Source organism: Aythya ferina (genome assembly GCF_964211825.1).
Source record: "Aythya ferina genome assembly, chromosome: 25".
NCBI lineage: Eukaryota > Metazoa > Chordata > Aves > Anseriformes > Anatidae > Aythya > Aythya ferina.
The window spans coordinates 5,637,626-5,659,874 of record NC_140323.1 but is presented as its reverse complement, the minus strand read 5'-3'; the positions used below and the strand labels follow the sequence as shown (position 1 = coordinate 5,659,874).

Sequence of the window (22,249 nt, the reverse complement as noted above, 5' to 3'; positions counted from 1 at the left end):
GGTTTGGTGAGAGACACAAAGTGCAGCTGCCAGCTCCCAGCACCTCCCTTTCTCCTGTGTTTGTGTACGGGCAGCACCCTGAGAGCCCCCACGGCTGGCAAGGAAGCACCCGGTGCTTTTCCAAGCAGAGGAGTCCAGGGCCAGGGGGGCGAGAAGGAGACCCCGGAGGGGCTGCTGGTGGGGCTGGGGGGCACTGCCGTGGGGCTGGGGGGCCAAGCGCCCTGGGGAGCTGCATCGTGGGGTGAACCCAGGGCAGCTGGCGTGCGGTGGAAGTGCTCGCTTCTGCCGGGCTGCTGCGAGTGTGGCGTGCCCAGCCTCGGCGATGCAGGGACTGGGGGCTGCTCGATGGCTTTGGGGTGCTGCCCCCCCCCCAGCCCACGCTCCCCCAAGCCGGGAGGCGGGGAGCAGAGGGTGGGGCCTCTTTTTGGGCATCCCCCCCCTCACACACACACACCCAGGCAGCTCCGGTTCTCCTCCCAGGCCAAAATTATTTGCATGCTTTTTCGAGCAGGACTTCCTGATTGCTCTCTATTGGCTGCAGGTAGAAAGCTGTGCGGAGACGGAGACACGGACAGCCGGACAGATCTCATGCAAACCTCTAGTTGAGCCTCTTCCCCACTCTTCTCCTCCTCCTTCTCCTCCTCCTCCTCCTCGCAGCACGCCCGCGGCTGCCTGGCTCCCTTGGCTCGCGTCCTGCCCAGCACATGTAAAAGTTGTGCGAGAGCCCGTGCCCGCGTCCCACTCCCCTCTGCTGCTCGCAGGGAGCCGGCGAGGAGAAGGGGGTGAGAGCCGGGCTGGAAGAAGCCCCCCTGGGCTGGTTCCCGTGAACCCACGCTTGCCCCATGGTGGATTTCTGCGAGGGAAGGTGACTTGGGGAAGAAGCGGCGCTGCGCCGGGTTGAAGGCAACCATGAATGAGATGTCAAGTTTCCTGCACATCGGGGACATCGTCTCCCTGTACGCCGAGGGCTCCGTCAATGGCTTCATCAGTACTTTGGGGTGAGTGAGCCCTGTCCCGGAGCCTGCTCAGCACTGTGGGTTTGTTTCTCCGGGCAGAAGGGGAAGGGGAGGTGGTGCCGGGGCTGACCCCGGTGGGAACAGGGGCTGGGGACCATTTCCTGCAGGTGCGGGGCCATGGGGAGTGCAGGCTGTGCCAAGGGAGCCCCTTCCACCCTGGATGGTCACTGCTGGGGCAGGATGTGGTCCTGGGGTGTGGGGGGGGACCTGCATCCCACTCTCTGGCAGCCGTGGCCAGAAGTTTGGGGACTGGAGGGGACGAGGTGGGCTCAGGCAGCATGAGGGTCCTTGGGGCTGTGCATGAGGCTTGGGCAAACACAGTCCCTCTGTGGGGCACAGCAGGAGGAGAGCTGCCAGCCCTGCCCCGTGTGGCTGCTGGTGGCTGTCCCCTGGGCCAGGCACTGGTAGATCTCCGGCTCTCACTGCCCGCTTTGTGGTCCCACGGAGCCAAGCTCACAGTGAGCATCGCTGTGGGGTCACCACCCGTGGGTGCCCATGGGCACCAAGCCCTGCCAGGTGTTAGGGGCAGTGTGGGCACGGCCAGGTCCAGGCTGAGCCATCTCCTTACAGCCCCTTCCCACAGCAGAGCAGGAGGGGATCTTGCAGCCCCACCTGGGGACACGCAGGAACCTCAGGGACCTGTCCCTTGTCCCTGCAGTTTCTGTGCCTAAGCGGGAACATTTGCCCAGGGAGATGCTCCGTTCCTGTTGAGGACAGGGCTCTGGCAGGGCTGCTGGGTGCCCTTGGGCACAGAAGGGTTTGTACCTCACCGTGGGGTGCCTCGATACAATGGGGATCACTGGAAACGCCGCTGCCCCTGGGCTGCCCAAAGCAGGGACCCAAATCTTGCCCGCAGCTCCGAGCAGTGCCAGCGCCGCTTCCAGGACGTGGGTCTGTGCCAGCACCTGCCCCATCGCGCATGTAGGAGAGGCTGAGATCAGCCAGGAATGTTGCCTTGGATGGGATTCCTGGGGCAGGAGCTGCCTGGCCCTATAATCTGCGATGAATGCACTTGCTCCCACATGCCTGTGTATAACCGGAGCCGTACATACCGGCGCCCACACGTGTACGCGCACCCACTGCTGGGCACACGCAGCCTCCCGCTTAATGCCCTGGTACCCAAAGCCCCACTGCTAGGCAGGAGTGGGCGAGGTCACGGGCACAAAATCTCCGTGTGCCCACCTGCGTGGTGCCGACCTCGGGTCCTGCACGTGCAGGATGCAGCCACTCTGCGCCCAGCCCTCCCTGCCGGGCCGGGTGGGAGGACGCCCCCCAGGGCCCTTTCGGAGGGGTCTCCTGGCGGCTCTCTCGCTTTCCCAGCACGGGGGATGTCCCAGGGCAGGGGCTGCGAGCTCGGCAGCGCGGCACTGAGCGCGCCTCCATCCCGGTGGGAGCCGGCGCTGGTTATTAGCCCACGCAGCATGTCCCAGGGGCTCGCCAGGAGCCAAATTAAGAGGTGTTTAGACACTCTGGAGCTGCAGTCTCTTTGTAGCTCCTGTCCCCAGATCCCTCTATTTTATTTTATTTTATTTTTTGCAGAATGCTTCTCTAGTTTTATAAACATCTCAAAAGCAGGGCTTGCTTGGAGAGACCGTTCTCCCAGGCCCCAGCGTAGCTTTTGCTGGGCAGCCTCTCTTTCCCAGGGCTCTGTTTCCTCTGGGTTGTTTCCCACCCTCTGAAACTGTTTTCCCTTGTGCCCCGCGACCTGGGAGACCCAACCGCACCTTAAATCACTCCTGCGATAAGGGAGTGGGTGACTCACTGAGAGTGCTTCTCCCCAGCCCTACTGCTGCCTGTTTGGGACCTTATTTGGCTCATTTGCAAGGCAAATAGCTCTGCCAGCCCCAAGCTGGGCGCTGCGTGCCCAGCTGAGCACCCCGCGGAAGTGCTCCCTCCATCCTTCCTCGATGAAGGCAGGAGGGTTTGGACTGGAGTGGTCCGCAGCGGGATCCCCAGTTTATATGGGATGACACGGAGGGTTTCCAGGTGCTGGTCCCAAAAGTTAAAGAATGCATCCCAATGTCCTGGTGCTGCGGTTCCCCATCCTGGCAGGGCAGTGAGCTCTTCCCAGGGGAACTTCTGGGGCCTTTGGGGCGTCCTGGCTGATGTGGGTTTGAATGCCACCTAAATACAAAGCCAGGGGTGCCTGCAGGTGATGCTGCAGGATGCGCAGGGCTCTGTGCTTGGATGCACCCCAGGTGGGAGGCACAGCGGTGCTGGCAGCCCCCGTGGCCACGGCTGCAGGACACCCAGACAGGCTGCAGCGGGGTGCGTGGCTCTGCAGCCGCTGAATTAAACCCAGTGAGCCCGGTGCGTTTGTGCTGGTGGTTCTGGACCAGGAAGAGCGAGTGAGGAAGTCCTTCACCTCCAGCCCAGGGTGAAACCCTGCAGGGGAACAGACCCAGATGACACACAGGGTGCTGGCCGTTCTTGCTTTGAAGAGCTCAGCCCCATCATTTGGGAGATCTTGCGGGGCTCTTAGCAGCCCCCATGAGTCCTGGGAGTGGGGGTCCAGCAGCCCTGCGGTGCATCGGGGAGCAGGATGCCCTGAAAAGCAGCAGGGAAGCAGGACCAGGCCCCGCATTAACACTAAGCCTTAACTTTTTTTTTTTTCTTTTTCTTTTTTTAAAGTGGTCACTTTTCCCTGTTCATCCAATGGACTTGCAATGGGGGTTGGTGGCAGGGGGAGCCCTGCAGCCCCCCCGGCTGAGCCTGTTCTGTTCATGGCCCCATCAAAGCCCCAGGGCACAAACCCTTCCTCCTGCAGACACTGCCTGCAGTGGGCGTTTGCTCTGCAGGAGGAAAAACCACCCGCTGAAGGGTGGGGAGGACTCATGTGCGCTCCAGTGCTCGGCTAAGTGGGGGAACATTGGCCAAAACTCCCCAAGTCACTAAAATGCTAAAGATAAACTAAAAGGAGGAGGTTATTTAAGAAGGGCAGGGCAGGAGCTGAGCACTGAAGCAACACCGATGGGTTAGGGCAGCCGCGTTGCTGGAGGCATCCCTTGGCTGGGTTGTTCAGTGCCCAATGCATTCCCTTTGTGGCGATGGGAGAGCAGAACAGGCATATTGGAGCTGTCAGAAGGGGTCTGGGATGTGGGAAGCTACCCAGGGGGTGCAGAGAGGTGCAGGACCCAGGGCTGGGCTCCTCTTCCCCCTTGGCTCTGTTCAAGGCTGTTCCCGGCAGGGAGGATGGAAAGGGCTCTGCGGGGCTCTGCTGCTGAAAATTAGAGGTGTCCGAAGGAACGGTGCTTTTTATGCTCAGGGAAATTGACCAGAAACCCATCACCAGTAACTCCTGGCGGCTTTGTGCTCATGGAGCTGGAATTTCCAGAGCTGGGTCTTCAGTGGGGAAACGGCTGCTGCCATGGGATGCTCTGTGGGCATCATCCGTGCAAACCAAACCAGTGCCAAGCAGGGAGAGGAGCTGGGAGACCTCAGTTTGGGTCCTGCTGGATGCGGTGATGCCGTGAGCCCTGGGAGAAACCGCTGCCAGGAGTGTCCCCATCTCACCTTGTGTCCCCAGTGAGCCAGCACCCAATGGCTGGAGCCAGAAAGTAGCAGAAGGACGCGGGTGGGGACCCCATCCCCACCATCCCAGGGGGCTCGGGGACCAGCACTGTGGGCTGGTGGAGGGGCTGGGCCAATGGTAAGCCCGCCTGGGTGGCAGTTGGCTGTTTAACATGAAATACCACCTTTGATGGCTGTAATTGTGATTGCAGGTGGATTTACAGGGTGGAGCAGTTCAGGGAAACACAGTTGGTTAAAGGGTAACTTCAGGCCTGCTGGGTCAGGATGAACTCGCTCCTGCGGGGAGGAGAAGCACGCGAGGCGCAGAGCGGTGTCCTCCCCACAACGCGGGGACAAGGCTGTGTTTTTGTGGCCGTGCCACGTTCACTTGCTTTATTTTTACTCCTGTTGCTCTGCCAGGCCAACCGATCCATGGGCTCTGTGCCGGAGGGGCTGACCCAGCCCTGTGCCTGATGGCAAGCTCTGCTCTTCCTTCTCCTCCTTCTTCTCTTTCTCCTCCTCCTCCGCTTTCTCCTTCTCCTTCTCTTTCTCCTCCTCCTCCTCTTCTGTTTCTCCTCCTCCTCCTCCTCGCCACCAGGACAGCCCCAGCTGGCCGCCGTCCCTGCTTGGGTTCAGGGCTGCCTGGCCTGGAGGTGCTGGAGGAGCTGCGTCCCCTGACCTCCGGCGAAGGCTCAGCCTCGCACGAGGCCAAGTGCACTGGCTGCGGTCCAGGGAATCACTTTGTGCTCGGTTTTTAGGCACGCAGCACAAACCCCACTGGACCCGCCGTGACGATTCGCAGGGCTTAAAGCTAACCAGATGCAGCAGGCTCGGCGAGGCGCAGGATCAGGCCCCCGGTGCTCCCAAGGGGCGCCTCGGAAAGGCGAAGTGTGGGGTTTTCAGCAGTGCCTCCAGCCTGCTGCTTCTCCCTGCATCATCCTCCAGGTGCTCGGACGCTGAGGAGGTTTTCTCATTAACACCTGGGAGATGAAAGCCGCAGTGGCCGTGCCCCACGCTGAGCAGCACCACTGCTCTGAAGAGTGGAGGGAGCCCCGCTTCGTGCCATCCCCCCGTGCTGATGCGGGTTTTTAGAGCAAACACAGCCCGGCCCCAGCAGTAACCCAGGTGACTCATGTCCACCGCGTCAGGATCCTTTCTGTTTTCAGTGATTTTTAACCCAACAAGGCTCATCCCGAGTATCAGTTTAATAAAAACAGTGCTTTGCATTCCTGCAGAGCGTGTAATTCCGGGATTAAAGACACTGCGACTGCTCTGAGCTCATTAACTAATTAAGGTTTCCAGCCTGGCAGGTCGCTATCTGCAGCCCAGCGTCGCAGAGTGATAGTGCCAGGCACAGAAGTTCCAGGCAGTGGCTTGAGATGGAGCTGGCGTGGGTAGGAGACGCCTGCACCATTTGCTCTGGTGCTGGAAATGGGCTGTGTGGGCCCTTAGCTGCAATGGAGAACTTAAATTTTACTTTTTTTAATAAATGGACCAAGCCTTCTGCTGCTGTAGGTGCTGGTGGGCGCTTGCTGAGGGCTGGTGCTTTGCTCCGTTGCTCTCATTTGAGTGGTGCTGGGGGTGCAAAGCAGCATTTCAGAGTAATAGAAAACAAATGAGTTTACGGCTGGCATTGGGCTGGGCTGAGGCTTTGCATATCTCCTGTGCGGTGAGATACGTGTGGTAAAGCCCCTGTCCGCAGCTGCCTCTTCTCCTCCTGGCACTGCTTTGTCCCATCCTTCCTTACCTCTCTCCCTGCCCTCCCGAGAGCCTGTGCCCTGCAGGAGCTCGGGGACGGTCCCGGGTCCTTCCCCAGGCAGCCTGGGCTGGGCAGGCGTGGGTCTGGAGCCCAGCACCCCCCTGCTGCCAACCACGAGTGTGGGCACAGCCGAGGCAGTGGTGCCTAGCGAAAAGCTCAATGTTTGATTACCAAAACCTCAGGGCTGGGTTTATTTGTTTGCCTTTTCCAGTCTTCTGGGGCTTTGCTAGTTGTTCTTAAGCTGTTGCTGCCACCAAAACGTTAGAGAATTTTTTTATTATTTTTTTTTTCTCGTTACTTAAAATCTAAGGTTAATCTGCTCCGAGCCCCAGGAGCTGGGGCTTCGGCAAACTTTTCTCCTGCCAGCACCGTGACCCCTGGGTGCCACAGTGCGAGGTTTGGCTGCACCTTCGTGGCCTGCTGGTTCCCTGAGCTGTACGAGGGATGGGTCCTCCCAGCGGGCAGAGGGGAGCTCCTCCAAACCCCCCTGAAGCAGCTGGGAGAGGCTGCGCACGACAGCCAGGAGAAACAAGCTCTGGCTCGAGAAGTGAGGGTGAAAAGCAAAGGCCCCGCGGTGCCGCTGGCTGCGTGGCGGGACGCCGGCTCCTGCTCCAGCACCTCTGCTGCCAAGGACGCAGCAGTCTTGGGGTCCCCGGGGCCCCAATCCATCAGCACCGAGGCCAAATTCCTCTCTGCCGAGCTACGAAGAGGAATTTTCCCCTCCTCTGGAGAGCAGCTGGGGTAGGGGAGGGAGGCCGGATCGGCAGAGCGGCACATGGGATTTTTCTTTCCATTGAAAACCCAGCAGCACTTTGCCTGTTGGGTTTGTTGGCTGCATCGAGAGCCCCCAAGGAGTGGGGAGAGCAGCGCGGGCTCTGCTGTGCCCTTCGCTGCCGTGCCACGTGCCCACCACGCTTCTCCTGTCCCCATTGCAACGCTCCCCCCGAGGATGCTCCCTCTGGGATTGTGCAGCCGCTGCGTTCCTGCACCCAGCCCCTCGCTTCCCAGCTGCCCGGCTTCAGGTGGGGACACGCTCCTCGACGCTCCTTGCTTCCTCGCCCGGGGCAGGAGCGCGGTTTCTCTCCCTGCATCGCCTCCTGGGGGCTGGCAGAAAGCAGGCGAGCGAGCCCAGCCTGTCTCGCTGCAGCACCCGGCGCCCGGCAGCCCTCGGGCGATGCTCACCCCTCCGCGATTTTGGGGCCGAGCACAGGGGTGCCTCATCCCTGGGTGTGCTTCGCTGGCCTTGGAAACTTTGGAGCAATGGCCTGTCCTGAAATCATGGGGAAGGGCTGCAGCACCCAAGGCCAAGCCCGCAGGAGTTTGCTTAACGCTGGGAAATGAGGAGGGGGCAGGCAGGAGGTGCAAAGCACTTTGTGTCTGATGGGCAGAGCCAGCATCCCTGGTAATAATTAATTTAATTACAATTAACAACTGGTTCCAGGGGGCCCTGCCACCTCCATCTACAACAGTTACACCCCCTGTGTCCTGGTGGGGTAGCTCCTGGCTGGAGGAGAAGAACCGTTAAGAGAAAGCTGAACCCCTCACGTTTTTACAAGTTTAACGGAGACCTGGGGCCGGGGGCTGTGAGCAGTAACCTCAGCCTCCAGCTCGGGCAGAAAGCCTGGCTCCACACGGTGCCCATCGCCTCGGGGCGGATTTGGCTCAGCTGAGTGCTGAGCAAGGCAGGATCCGTTCCTGCAGGGTGTGGGCATCAGAGCTTCCCGCACGGGTCACTGAGCAAAGGCCCCGGCACCCAGCATCACCGTGCTTCGAATGTCGCTTTGGGGCAGGCACCCATGACAGGCTGCAGGAGCTGAGTGTCATCGAACCAAATATTTATATAAATATAAATGCAAAGGGGTAGGGGGCAGGAGGTGCAGGTTTTGATGCTGTCATTTTGGGGCTGGTGCCAATGCACATGTGCCCTCATGGTGCTGTGGGTTCTGGGGAAGGCACTTCGCTTGCTCAGGCCCCGCTGCTGCCTTGTAGTCTCTGAAACTCTGTCCCTGCTTGGTCCTGCAGGCTGGTGGATGACCGGTGCGTGGTGGAACCAGCGGCTGGAGACCTGGACAACCCTCCCAAGAAGTTTCGAGGTGAGATTGGGGCTGTGTTGGGGCAGCTCGGTCACTGCAGTGACACCGTGGGGACACCACAGCCCTGAGCATCTGTGCCAGGGATGGGGACCGGGGTCCCAGCTCGCTCAGGACCGGGGTGAGCCCTTTCCAGAGGAGCCCGGAGGGATTTTAGCTGCTGTAGTTTGTCACCATGGCTTGGCCAAAGCCACCTTCCTCAGTTCACCTCTGGGTGCGTTTATACATTTACTGGAACCACCTCCGTGCTGGGATGGTCCTTGGGACCCCATAACCCAGCCCTATGGAGCAGGGAGCTGCCCTCTGCAAAGGTGGGTCCGTACCCAAACACATCCGTAGGGATGCTGGCAGCTGGGTGTCTGCTGGCTGGGAGCAGGGGGGAGAAAAAAGAACAGGAGGGGACAGAGAGAGGGGCAGTTGCAACAGGCAAACTACTTCAAGGCAAGCCTGTTAGCGCTCAGCGCTAATTACATCTGCCCTGCTTGGCTGCACCTCAGAGAGAGCCGGGGGATTAAGCCACCCTTTTACGAGGCGGGTAGGGTTTAGGTAAATCCCTACCCAGCCTCGGCGGTCACGTTTTGGGCCGCACCATCTCCTCGAGCGCTCGGGGCCGTGCTCGTTGTTCCCCGTGCTGGCAGCGCCGAGCGGGAGCGAGCTGCAACGGCCGGGCCGGGCGGAAAAGGGGATGAGTCACCCGAGGGCTGGGATGGATCCCGGCGTGTGGGAATGCTCGGGAAAAGCCCGGCCAGGCTGCTGGGGAGAGCCTCCTGATCCCAGGCTGTGTTAGCCCCTGGGGAGAGACCTTTGGGCTCTGCGGGAGCAAAGCGCTGCACCTGGGGCATCTCCTTTGTGCCCAGCACTGGGAAATGGTGTTTTGTGCCTGGCACACTGCAGGGAGGGGTCCCTGACGGCATCCTGGTGGGTCTGGGTGCCTGGAGCACCCCGCGGGTCCTGTGGGTGCTGTGGCAGGTAGGGATTGAGGCACGGCTGTGCTCCGGGAAAACTTCCCCAAACCAGTGATCGCGTTGTTGGATTTGGGGGTTGGTTTACGGCAGCCGTTCTTTATATACCAGCTACCATAATTTCAAGCCCCTTTGAAAAAAAAATCTGTTTAAATACTGGTTTCCCACTCTGCTTCGTGCCCCAGGCCCGTTCATTTTTTTTAATGAATTTTTTTTAACTGCCTGCAGTGGGGTGCTGTGCAGATGCCTTCCCCACTGCCAAGCAGCAACCTGGCTCTCCGTGGAAGCCTCTGCCACTTGTTTGGGTTTGGGGCTGACTTTGGGGACATCTGACAGCCCCACAGAGCCCCGCAGCCCTGGCACACCCGGCAGCCATCCCTCTCCCAGCGGACTTTCACCTGGGGCTGGCTGGGAACAGCTGGGAGCTGGGCGCAAACCGGCACCAGTTCCGCGGGCTTGCTGGTCCCAGCAGCCGCAGCGTCTCCCTTCCTGGACATGGGCGGGTGTTGAATCTCTTTTCCAGACTAAGGTCTGCTCTAGACGTAGCCCTGCTCCCGGCAAACCGTATCAGGATATCCAGCCGCTTGTTTTAATGGCCGGAAAAGTAGCAGTCTGCCTTGTCGATAGCTATCACCGCGAGGGAGGTAAAAACAACGGGCTGGTGCTGTTTCCCTGCTGCAGCAGCAAGAGGCTTAAGAGGATTTTAATGGGTTGTTGCCATCCCCGTATCCTGTGGCTGGACCCTGCCCTTCCCGGCTCAGCTCCCTGGTGCTTGTTGCCTCGCCACCGGGGGGTTTGGGGGCACAGAGCGGGGAGCAGGGCCCTTCCCCACGCAGTCAGACCCAGGTGGGTTTTGGAAGTGCCCAAAGCCAGCCAGGAGCCTGGCTCTGCAGCGAGGGGCTCCGGCTGGGCTGCCTGCATCGTGCCCTCCGAGCCTCTGAAAGGCACCTGGTGCTTCTCGGATATTTGCTTTTCGTTGTGCTTTCTTCCTCCCAAGCCTCTTCTTGGCCCTGCCTTTGGGCACATTGGGAAGAAGCAAATAAAACACCAAGTCCTGCGCTCAGTGGGGCAGGTGCCTGAGTTGAGGCTTGCGGCAGAGTCTGCGACAGTTGCAGGCCAAGGGGGCAGCTGGAGCCTGGCTGCTGGTGCCCCAAATACCCTGGATCCTCCCTGGTGGACACGCGGGAGGTTTCATCTCCATGGCTGTGCCCATCAGGAGCTGCTCAGCCCCATCCCTGATCCACATCTGGGCGCTGCTCCGGCTTGGTGCTCGCCGCGCAGTGCTGACATGGGAGCTTTCCACGGCTTCCCTGCTTTCCGCCCACCATCCGTCTTGCAAAAGCTCCTCGGAACGTACACCTGGGTGCCAAAACCTCTGGCTTCCAGCACGAGCCTTGCTGAAGCCTTTCCGTGTGCAACTGATTCTGTGCCTCAGTTTCCTTCCTTGCAAAACCTGGCTTGGTGTGCAGCGATGGGGATGTGAGCAGCCCCTGCGGACAGGGAGTGCTTAAGGGGGGTTGATTTGCACCTCTGTCTTAATAGCTACGCTGGATTTTTTTTCCTCTCCCTCATTCCTCAGTTTCTCCTTTCTACCAGGTCCTTTTGCAACCTAATTAGCAATTTAATGAAAACGATTCAAGGTGCTGCAGGTGGCCCGGAGTGTTTCTGTGGCCCTGCTTGGAGGCAGTGGGAGAATGCAGCCAGGCATTACAGCAGCTACACTCGAGTCCCTGATTAAAAGCCCAGCGTCACAAAGCCTCCTTGGCACGGGACATGCCATTAGCAAATAGACCTGTAAAGTGAAATGTGAAACTTGGCCCCTAACCAGCAGCCCAAGCCGGTGAGAACTGTGCTCTGTGCTTGTTTGTTCGTCACTCCCAGGTAAATAAATACGTGCTTGCCAGTGAGCTGGGACCGGGGCCAGAGATGGAAGTGATTTTTCTTTTTGTGTCTGAAGGTTCTGGGCTGCTATTTCAGGCGTAATTTGGGTGACCCAGGCTGTAGGTCCCTTCCTGCCGTCGCCCCCTGTCCCTACACAGCATTGTACCATGAGCTGAATCAGATGCATGATGGAGCTGCCTCCTGGCTTCTAGAGGGCCGCTCTTGTGCCTGGATTCACAAAACCCTGGGGGTCTGCACCCCCCCATTTGGCCACAGCAGCGTGGGGAATAACAGCAAACTGGGGAGCAGAGCACATCCACGCTGCCAGCGTCTGGGGGAGCCAGGATCCAAACCTTTTGCATCCCCAGAGTGTTTCTTTTAGGACTGGAAGTGCAGCTGTTTGCAATCCAGATTTTAGGAGTGCTGGCTCGTAGCTTCCAGCACTGTTAATTAAGTCTCGTTGTGAGCAGGCACGGGAGAGCAGCAGCGTGTTTGCAGAGTCCTGGTGGCACGGCCACTGAGGGGACAGCATCCCGCGGCCTTGCTGCCTGGGTTCGGGGGCTGCAGAGCAGCGAGGGCAGTGCGGGGACGCCTGCTCCTGTCCCTATCCCGCTGCCTCTGCTCCCTTCCTCCAGCAGGATCCGCTCCCGGTTCAGCCCAGCTGTGCTTCATCAATACGTTTTCTCCCCCTGAAGCTTTCCTTCCCAAATTGCGTGGCCGTTTCCGATGGGAATGCTTCTATCGCGAGTCCAAGCAGTGGAGTCACTCCTGGCCTCTTTATTTATTACCCAAAACTAGTCCATCAGCTACCAGCGAGTGGCTCGTCCTTCTACCTGTCCGCTTTGGACCCCTAGCAGCAGATGGGGTGGCTGCGGGCTGGGAGGATGCTGCTGGGTTGGGAGCAGGGGCTCTGGGTGACGCTGGTCCCAAGCCGCTTCACGTGTGCCTCCCTCTGCTCCCAGATTGCCTCTTCAAAGTATGTCCCATGAACCGCTACTCTGCCCAGAAGCAGTACTGGAAGGCCAAGCAGACCAAGCAGGACAAGGAGAAGATCGCTGATGTGGTGCTGCTGCAGAAGCTGCAGGTGAGCGGAGCTCCCGGCGCAAGGCACTGGCCAGCGGGGACGGTCCCCGTGGGCAGGTAGGGTGGCAGCCATGAAACCCCTCACTGTGCAAACCCGGAGACATTCTGCTTCCTGGAAAACATGCCTGGGAAGCCAGGACCTGCCCTGGGTTTTTCTGTTTTTGGGTGTCCCCCTGCTTGGCTCTGCTGCCTCCTGTCCCGCTGCCTTCCCCCCGGCACAGCCCCGGCACCCAGGGGTGCCCGGCATGGAGCCGTTGTGAGCAGGACCTGCTCCAACGGGCTGGGGAAGTGAAAGGCTCCTGTTGACTTCCACGAGGTTTGGAAAAGGCCCATGTTAAACATTGCATAATCACCTCAGACAGCTGGCGAGGCCCTGAGGATGATTCATAGCACCGAAGCTCAGGCAGGATTCATTAAATCATCTCGCCAGGCTTTGAGCCGGGCCCCGCAGCTCCCCCAGCTTCGCTTTTGGTGAGCGAAGTCCGAGGCAGTGTCCGGCCAGGGCGTCCTGGCTTGGGTTGGAGATGCCGAGACAGGGTCAGCGCCTCCTTGACCGCGCTCAGAAACATGCATTTTCCTGCTCTGCTTAGGCAGTAATTTGTAACGTTGACAGCCGTACTGGCCACGACTGGACGGAGAGGCTCATTTCTGAGCCTGATTGATTGAACCTTGCTTCAGTTTTGTCTTCAAGAGATCCTGTAATTTCCTCGCTCTGTCCTGCTGCTCCCGGTGTTGCTCTTTTGGCACACGCTGCCGGCACTGGGAGCGGGCTGAAGACAGCAGCAACCCCCAGGGAGCTTCCTGAAGCAGCAGCAGCCCAGGTCCCAACAGGAGAAACCCTGCCCTGTACCCACTGGTGCCTTTCTGTGCTTGTGCTCCTGCCCCTTTGCTTGTAAGGGGGTTTTAGGCTCAGTGTTTTCTCGGCCGACTAATTGCAAGTGCAGCCAGATGCACCACAGAGGTTTTCCTCCTACCTCTGACATCTTTGGAGCCACCCCACAGCCTCTGGGGCTGCCCCTGTGCGCATCCCTGGTGCCCCATCCCTACTGGGGACAGACCCTGTTCCCTATGAGGGGCAGGCTGCCAACACCAGCCCCTGTTGGCTCGGGGCAGCCTGTCCTCCCTCCTGGCCCCGTGTCTTTCAGCAAGGGAGGAGTTGAGATTTGGGTGCAGATTTAGGAGCCACCGCGGTGCCTGATGTCTCACCGGGGCCATGTTGCTGCACGGGGTGGTTGTTAAACTCCCAGCTCGGCAGCAGAGCGGGTTTCCCCAGGCTCTTGGTTTGTTTTCCCCATGGCATCAGCCACCGCTGTGGTCCCTGGCCAGGTGGGAGCATGTCCCGTGGGTGGCATCCAGCACTGCATGGGGATGGAGAATTAACCAAAGTGGTGGTGATGCCCAAAAGAGCGAAGGGGCTGGAGCCCAGTGCTGCATGCCGGGCAGATTCGAAGCCCTGATTCACATCACAGACCGCCTGCCCCATCCTCCCACAGGGTACAGGCTGTGATTCCAGCTTTCTTTCCCAATTCCTCATGCAAGAGGGGGAGGAAGCAGGACGGGCAGGGGCGGATGCTCTCCCAGCCCCATCCCTCGCTGTGGTTTTCCCATCCCAGCTCCATGGGAGCGCGGGGCTGGTGCTGCCCAGGCTGTGCCCATGCCGGGGCCGGTGCCGCACCCTCGCCATTCCCAGACGGATCCGCTGCCGGAGCAGATTCCTGCCTTGCTCCACGTCTGTTGACAGCATCCCTCTGGCTGCCAGAGCCGCCACGTTGAAAATGTCTGTGGTTTAGGAGAGAGGGGCTGGCAGGCGCAGCCCGTGGCAGATCTGAAAATGCTGACAGCTCTGGGCACGGCACTGCTGATGTGCAGCCTTCTGAATGTCAGTGTCGGTGCTGCCAGGAGCCCCCAGTGCCACTGATCCACTGGGATGGGGCATCGCCCCAGCCCTTGGTCCATTTGTGGTGCCACCCCGTATTGGGGAATTTTGTAGAAGCCTGTCCAAATTTTTAAATCCTTGGCTTAAAGCTCCTATGTGCTTCATGTCGTTGCGTAGGGCCACAGCAGGGTCCTGGGCTCAGCTCTCTGATGCTGAGGACCATCCTATGGACCGTGGTACCTGGGGGACAGAGGGATGCTGAGGCCATGTCACAGCCTGTCCCCTGCCCTCCCCATAGCTCAGGGTGCCGGTGGTGCCCCTGGGGCTTGCTCTGGGTGGGATGGGGCTGCTTCCACCCTGAGCTCTTCTCCTTTTGGCATCCAGCATGCAGCCCAGATGGAGCAGAAGCAGAATGAGACTGAGAACAAGAAAGTGCATGGGGACGTGGTGAAGTACGGCAGCGTCATACAGGTACGGCACTCACAGCTCCTCTGCCCCCAGGCTGCTCAGGCTGCTGGGTTTTGGGGAAAAAACGCACAGATCCAGTGAATGTGAGCTGGACACCTGGTGGGCAGGGGCTCGTGGTGCCCCTCCTGGGTAGGACCGGCACCAGGGACCTGGGGCTGTGCCAGGTCGCCCCAGCTCACCCCAACGTTTGCTCCTCAGCTCCTGCACATGAAGAGCAACAAGTACCTGACAGTGAACAAGCGGCTGCCGGCCCTGCTGGAGAAGAATGCCATGCGGGTGACGCTGGATGCCACCGGCAACGAGGGGTCCTGGCTCTTCATCCAGCCCTTCTGGAAGCTGAGGAGCAACGGAGATAATGTGAGCACAGGGCTGCAAAGCGCCCAGAAGAAGCTGGGCTGAGCAGTGCCTAGTCATGCCAGGGCTCACATCCCCACCGAGCACCCTTCTCATGCTCTCTCCCCTGTTCTCCTTTTGCTCCCCAGGTAGTCGTGGGAGACAAAGTGATCCTGAACCCTGTGAACGCTGGGCAGCCGCTGCACGCCAGCAACTATGAGCTTGCAGACAACGCTGGCTGCAAGGAGGTGCTGGGGCTGGCTGGGGGCTTGACTGGTTTTCTTTTTTCTTGTTCTTTTCTTGTCCCATTTCCCTTCTGGGATTGTGACCTTGCTCTCTTGCTGCCTAGGTGAACTCAGTCAATTGTAACACCAGCTGGAAAATCAACCTTTTCATGCAGTTCCGCGACCACATGGAGGAAGTGCTGAAGGGGGTAAGGAAGGAGATTCGGCCGCCGGCCGCTTGGGACGCGATGGGCTCAGGGGATCCAGCCCCATCCCCTGCTCAGGCAGGACACTGTAGCTGTTTGGCTGTGTGACAAGGGCAGGATGCCTCGAGGGGCTTGGTTTCTAGGGGAATTCATCACTCGGAGCACTTAACAGGGAGCTGGAGCTGGGATTTTCGGTATCTATGGGCAGGAGGTGCCCAGGGGGCATCAGGTTACCCCCTGCCTTATTGTATTCAATCGGCTCCCAAAGACAATATGAGGCACACATGGTGCCAGCTCTGGTTCCAGCTACGGGGACAATTTCTGGCTGTTCAGCCATGCAGCAGGGCTGGCTGCTGCCTGGGAAAGGAACTTTCCCTGCAGAGCTATTGTTCGGGTCGGAGGTCCTCCAGGAAGCAGCTGGCTGGATATTGATTGTTAGGACCTCACAGATCTTCATCCCCAGGCGCCTGCTTATCCCCAGCTTCCTCTGCATCCTCCTCCTGGGGTGTTAATGCCATAAATGTGTTGGTGAGCAGAGCCTCTGCCCCCTCCGGGGGTGTGAAGCAGGGGGTTTGTACCCATTTCACAGCCTGGGGAGTAGAGGCAGAGAGAAGCAGCTGTAAACAGAGTGATGGCATTGCAAAGCACAGGGTGCCCCCGTGTCCCCACCACCCCACACACAGGCAAGGTGCCCTCCCCTGAGCTTGGAGGAGTGTTTGTGCTGCTAGAAGTGGCTTTTAGCAGAGCCACGGCCACCCTCCTTCATGGGGCTGGGGGGGGGGAATGCTGCCTCCGTGTCCTCACTGCCATGTCCTGGTGCCAGGGGGACGTGGTGAGGCTCTTCCACGCCGAGCAGGAGAAGTTCCTCACCTGCGACGAGTACAAAGGCAAGCTGCACGTCTTCCTCCGCACCACCCTGAGGCAGTCGGCCACCTCGGCCACCAGCTCCAACGCCCTGTGGGAGGTGGAGGTAAGCGGGGCTGTGGGAATCCAGGGTGCCTCCCCGTGCCTGGGGAGGCTGTTGGAACCAGTGCTTGTTTCGGTATGTTTCAGGCCCTGAATTTCCACTTTCTGGTGGCCTGAGTGCCCTGGTGAAAGCCAGCAGAAGGCTTGAGCTCTGAGAGGGAGCTGGAAGCCACGTGTGCTGACGGATGGGCAATTTTATAGCTCAGGCTGCCCTGGAGGAGATGGGTGTCCCTCAGCCCCTCGGTGGCTCAGTGCCCCAAGCTTCTTTGCTTGTGGGCACCTTTGGGACAGGATGGGGATCTTGTCACCGGTGGCTTTGCTGGGGGCCAGGACCAGGACTGGTATCACAGCCCTGCGCTGAGTGCTCCTCTGCTCCTTCCAGGTGGTCCACCACGACCCATGCCGAGGGGGCGCTGGGCACTGGAACGGCTTGTACCGCTTCAAGCACCTTGCCACGGGCAACTACCTGGCAGCCGAGGTAAGGGGGCGAGCACAGGGGTGCAGAGAGCTGCCCTGCCCTCGAGAGGCTGTCAACAGAAGTAGAACCCACCCTTAGATAGAGCAGTGATGTCCAAAATGCTCCTGGCTGCCTCCCCTCTGGCCCTGGCACGTGTAACCAGGGGGCAGTAGGGGGTGGCTGGGATTTTCCTGTTTGCTCACTCTGGGCCAAGCGACTGTACTGGCACAACCTCCTTGTGGGATGGAAGCAGCAGATAGCTCATCCGGCTGCGTTTAACTCTTCCTGTCCGGGTTTTGTCCTTCCTCATCCTCTGGTCAGTGGAGGCATCCAGGGCTGGGAAGGGCTGGGGGAGGTGTGGGCAAAGCCTGAGCCTGGAAACCCCCAAATGGGTTTTGCTCCCATTTAAGGTTGGCTTAAGGCCTCCTGACAGAGGCACAAAGAGGTTTCTGCTCTTAGGTAATGTGGTTTATATGACACTAATGCCCAAGGGAAAAGTGTTAGACCTGCTGCCAGGGGAGCAGGGACGTGCCGAGGGAGCTGGGTGCACCCTGTGCCAAAGGCATGCCGTCACTGCGGAAGATGACCCAAGGGGGCCCCTTCTGCCACGGGCTGGATGGAAATAGCACTTACTGGATCCGATGCTGAGCCTCTGAAATTTGGGTGCTTTAAACCAAAAGACATTCAGCTGACCTCTGCAGAGGAAAGAAGATCCCCATCCTGGGCTGGTGCTGCCTGGCTTGTGGTGCTCAGCGAGACCCTAACCTGGCGCCTCAAGGGATTTGCAGCGAGAGCTTGTCTTGCTGCGATGCAGAGCCCCGGGGCTCTGTCCTCCTCCGTGGGGCTGCAGCGCTGTGCCCTGGGCGTGGGTCGCGTCCTCCAGCCCCATCCGGGCAGGTTTTGTCTCTCTGCAGTGTGCATGAGCAAGGAAGGAACAGAAACAACGCCCCATGCTTAGGGCTTTGGAGGGACTGAGGGGGAGGGCTGGGAGCTGTCTTTCATCTCCCTCTTTAACTTTTCAGGAAAACCCAAGTTATAAAGGAGACGTGGCTGAGCCCAAAGCAGCGCCCACGGTGAGCTGTGTGCAGCCTTGCTAGCAGAAATGCTGCTGCCGCTGCCTGAAACCACGCTGCCTCTTAGACTCTGCCTGAAAGCAGGGAAATGCCCCAAAAAAAGAGCCCGCCACGGGGACAGTGCCCGCGCTGTGCCACCGGGTCCCGCTTGGTGCTGAGGTTGTGGCTGGAGGCTGTCCTGGCACAGGGCTGCCGAGCAGAGCATCCCGCATCCCGCACTCTAGAGTAGCATCCCCATGTCCCGCTTGCAAGAGGACCCCGCCGAAATCTGTTGGAGAGGGGTCCCAGTGCATGTTGGATCCCCAGGCCACGGGGGTGTGCAGACGAAGTGCTGGTAGAAGAGAGATTTGGACTTATTTTTTTTTTCCTCTTCGGTGAGATTTGGAGAAGGGGTGTCCCCGTAGCTCAGGGGCATTGTGCCATGCTTGTGCTCTTGCAGCCCCTCGTTTGCCTCTGCACTGCGAGGCTCAGCCCGGCACCCGAGCCAAAGCTTCTGCACTGAGCGTAGCCGCTGCGTGTCCTCCGATGCTGCGTGCACAGAGAGGCTGGGCTCAGCGGGGCGACCTCTCTGCTCGGGGCTCAAAGCCATTTTCCCTGGTGCAGGGGGGCAGCAGCCGCTCCAGCCGCAGGAACACGGGGGAGAAGATCAAGTACCGGCTGGTGGCAGTGCCCCACGGCAACGACATCGCCTCCCTCTTCGAGCTGGACCCCACCACGCTGCAGAAGACGGACTCCTTCGTCCCGCGGTACGTGAGAAGCGCCAACATGGAGGGGTGGAAATAAAGAAGGGAGGATTCATCCACGGTGGGAAGTTTTGTCACAAGGGAAGCTTTGCTGGGTGCTGGGGGAAGTGGTGGGTGCCAGCATGTCTGCGCGGGGGCTGCTGACCAAGGCACCATGCTGTCTGCAGGAACTCGTACGTGCGGCTGCGCCACCTCTGCACCAACACGTGGATCCAGAGCACCTACGTGCCCATCGACATTGATGAGGAGAGACCCATCCGCCTCATGGTGTGGCCCCATACCCTGCTCCCATCCACGGATTTACCCCCTGGCTCCTTCCTCCTTCCCACCCCGCTCTGCCCAGGGGCACCCCAACCTTCACCCAGAGACTGTGATGACCCAAGGGGGCAGTGGGCCGCCAGCCCACAGCCTCCCCCAGTCACCTTGAGCCCATCCCAGTCCTTCCAGTGGGGACAAACTGGGCCCCTGGTGCCAGCTGGGTGGATGTGGGGACACTTGGTGCTGCCCTGCCTCTGTGACACCGCTTCCCTGTTCCTTCCCAGCTGGGCACGTGTCCCACCAAAGAAGACAAAGAAGCGTTCGCCATCGTCTCCGTGCCCGTGTCTGAGATCCGGGACCTGGACTTTGCCAACGACGCCAGCTCGATGCTGGCCAATGTGGTGGAGAAGATGAACGAAGGTTTTCTCAGCCAGAACGACCGGAGGTAAAAAGTCATTTCCCTGTGGAGATGGGGCTGTGCTGGAGCCCTCCAGGATCTCTGCAGAATGGGGCCCCTGCCTGGGTCATGGTGCCAGCTCTGCCTTGCTTTCCTGCCTGTGACCCAAATCCACGCCTGCTTCTCCCAGGGATCTGGCGAGGAAATCAGATAACAGCACAGACCCGCTCTGGCCCCTCCTTTGCTGCTAGAAAAATAACTGAGGGGCTGGGAGATGGCCCCATGATAGGGGCAGCCTGGTTAGTCACGGTGTTATTTTTAGGTGGGTGGGTTCTTGGCGTTTCCTGAGCAAACACAGATACCCGGTGGGACAGAGCGAGCCGCTGCCGCCCTGCCAGCCCGCCCCACGCTGGTCCCATGGCGCTTGCACCACTCTGAATGTGACTCAAGGGGCAGAGGCATTGAACACAAAATCCCCGGCGTGAATCACAAGCACAAACCCATGACATTTACCATGGCACCTGACTTGAGACAATAATTTCCGTAGGAACTGCAGGGGCTGCAAAGCCTCACGCTTACGCTTCAGGGCAGCCACTGGCCTCTAGCAGTAGGGAGGATCGGCCAGCAGCTTCCCCGGCAGTGTTTTGAGCCCTGAACGTGGGCTTTTTGGTCCTACAAAATGTGCCAGCAGCATTGCAGGCACCTGAGCACGGGTGGGCTGCATGCGGTGGGTGAGTGGCCTCCCTGGAAGGAGGGTCCCACCGCCCCCCTGGCACCGTGCCCCTTGCAGGTTTGTGATCCAACTGCTGGAGGACTTGGTGTTCTTCGTCAGCGATGTCCCCAACAACGGCCAGAACGTGCTGGACATCGTGGTGACCAAGCCCAACCGGGAGCGGCAGAAGCTCATGCGGGAGCAGAACATCCTGAAGCAGGTGAGGGGCCACGACCGTGCACCTGGGTAAGGCTGAGGTCTGGCAGTGCACCAAGCACAGCTGATGCCCAGCCATGCATGGGAGGCTGTGTGGAGGGTGACACAGCACTTACATCCCTGCTTTTGGGGCAGATCTTTGGGATTCTGAAAGCCCCCTTCAAGGACAAGGGTGGCGAAGGGCCCTTGGTACGGCTGGAGGAGCTGTCGGACCAGAAGAACGCTCCCTACCAGTACATGTTTCGGCTGTGCTACCGTGTGCTGCGGCACTCCCAGGAGGATTATCGCAAAAACCAGGTGGGTTGGGGGGTAGAAGTGGGGAGCCCCCATCCCAACTCACGTTGCACAGCCCTGGGGGGCTGCAGAGGTCGCGGTGGGGTAGGGGAGCATCGGCAGACCCTGCTGTGCAGCCTCACACTCGCCATCTCTCTGCCTGCTCCAGGAGCACATAGCCAAGCAGTTCGGGATGATGCAGTCCCAGATCGGCTACGACATCCTGGCCGAGGACACCATCACGGCCCTGCTGCACAACAACCGCAAGCTGCTGGAGAAGCACATCACGAAGACCGAGGTGGAGACCTTCGTCAGCCTGGTGCGCAAGAACCGCGAGCCACGGTGCGTGCCCAGCACCCCCATCCCGAGGGGCTTTTAGCAGCTTGACGGGTGGGATGTGCCTTGAGCAGAGGCAAAAAGAGCCCCCCCATGGACCCCCTTTCACAGCGAGCTGTCTCTGCCCTGCCCTCACTCCCCAGGTTTTTGGACTACCTCTCGGACCTGTGCGTGTCCAACCACATCGCCATCCCCGTCACCCAGGAGCTGATCTGCAAGTGTGTGCTGGACCCAAAAAATAGTGACATCCTCATCAAAACTGAGTGAGTAGTCATGGGGAGAGATTTTCCATGGCCAGGGTTCAATGCCTGGCCCTGCCTGCTGCCTTGGTGCCCCTGGAAAACCTGGAAAACCCCCATCACGCCCTGAGGTGCTCCATCCTCAGCAGCATCTCCAGGTTTACTCCTACCCCACCCCAGGCTGCGGCCAGTGAAGGAGATGTCCCAGACCCACGAGTACCTGAGCATCGAGTACTCAGAGGAGGAGGTTTGGCTCACCTGGACCGACAAGAACAATGACCACCATGAGAAAAGCATTCGGCAGCTGGCGCAGGAGGCCCGGGCTGGCAATGCCCACGACGAGAACGTTCTCAGCTACTACAGGTGACAATCCTGTGGCACCCTCTCCCCAGGCTCTGGGGAGAAAGGGTGAGGATGTAAGGGTTGCATGGCCTCGCTCCTTCTCCACCTTGTCCCCACACAGGTACCAGCTGAAGCTCTTTGCCCGCATGTGTCTGGACCGCCAGTACTTGGCCATCAAGGAGATCTCCCAGCAGCTGGGGGTGGACCTGATCTTCCTCTGCATGGCGGATGAAATGCTGCCCTTCGATCTCCGGGCGTCCTTCTGCCACCTCATGTTGCACGTGCACGTGGACAGGGACCCCCAGGAGCTGGTGATGCCCGTCAAGTTTGCGCGGCTCTGGACCGAGATCCCCACGGCCATCACCATCAAAGAGTGAGAGGCGCTGGGGCTTTGGGGGACGTGGGAGGTGGGGTGGCAGATGTCCTCCTGTGGTCTCCATCACAGTCACAAGCATCGCTCCTGGCCGTGATGGCTCTCAGCGTGCCCCTGGGCAGTGCTCCTGCCCGGCTGGGCAAGGAGACCCACTGCCATCCAGCTCATCCTGCCGTCTCCCCTCGCAGCTACGACTCCAACCTCAACGCCTCGCGAGACGACAAGAAAAACAAGTTTGCCAGCACCATGGAGTTCGTGGAGGATTACCTGAACAACGTGGTGAGCGAGGCGGTGCCCTTCGCCAACGAGGAGAAGAACAAGCTCACCTTCGAGGTGCGAGACCTGCTGGTGTCACTGGCACCTCGCGCAGCCATTGGCCACCTCCACACCTTGCAGCTGCCTCTGGGGCAAGGCTGGCTGTGCCGGCATCCCATGTTTACAGCCCCAAGCACAGCA

General features: G+C 59.8%; 1 protein-coding gene across 3 annotated transcripts in view; it reads left to right on the top strand.

The window, feature by feature from the left end:
* Nucleotides 1-491: 491 nt before the first annotated feature.
* The window catches only part of ITPR3 (inositol 1,4,5-trisphosphate receptor type 3), a 40,330-nt gene continuing 18,572 nt past the window's right edge, over nt 492-22,249 (top strand). The window contains exons 1-20 of one of the 3 annotated variants that reach the window (XM_084498021.1): nt 493-998; nt 8,308-8,378; nt 12,181-12,302; nt 14,562-14,648; nt 14,844-15,002; nt 15,128-15,226; nt 15,328-15,411; nt 16,232-16,378; nt 16,757-16,852; nt 17,854-17,904; nt 18,508-18,650; nt 18,815-18,914; nt 19,190-19,350; nt 20,093-20,234; nt 20,366-20,527; nt 20,673-20,845; nt 20,983-21,102; nt 21,259-21,441; nt 21,542-21,793; nt 21,982-22,126. In XM_084498021.1, coding sequence (XP_084354147.1) covers nt 910-998; nt 8,308-8,378; nt 12,181-12,302; nt 14,562-14,648; nt 14,844-15,002; nt 15,128-15,226; nt 15,328-15,411; nt 16,232-16,378; nt 16,757-16,852; nt 17,854-17,904; nt 18,508-18,650; nt 18,815-18,914; nt 19,190-19,350; nt 20,093-20,234; nt 20,366-20,527; nt 20,673-20,845; nt 20,983-21,102; nt 21,259-21,441; nt 21,542-21,793; nt 21,982-22,126 — 2,586 coding nt within the window. In that variant the 5' untranslated portion in view covers nt 493-909. Of the gene's footprint in view, nt 999-8,307; nt 8,379-12,180; nt 12,303-14,561; nt 14,649-14,843; nt 15,003-15,127; nt 15,227-15,327; nt 15,412-16,231; nt 16,379-16,756; nt 16,853-17,853; nt 17,905-18,507; nt 18,651-18,814; nt 18,915-19,189; nt 19,351-20,092; nt 20,235-20,365; nt 20,528-20,672; nt 20,846-20,982; nt 21,103-21,258; nt 21,442-21,541; nt 21,794-21,981; nt 22,127-22,249 lie in introns of all 3 variants that reach the window. The other 2 variants (XM_084498022.1, XM_084498023.1) reach the window with 2 other exon arrangements.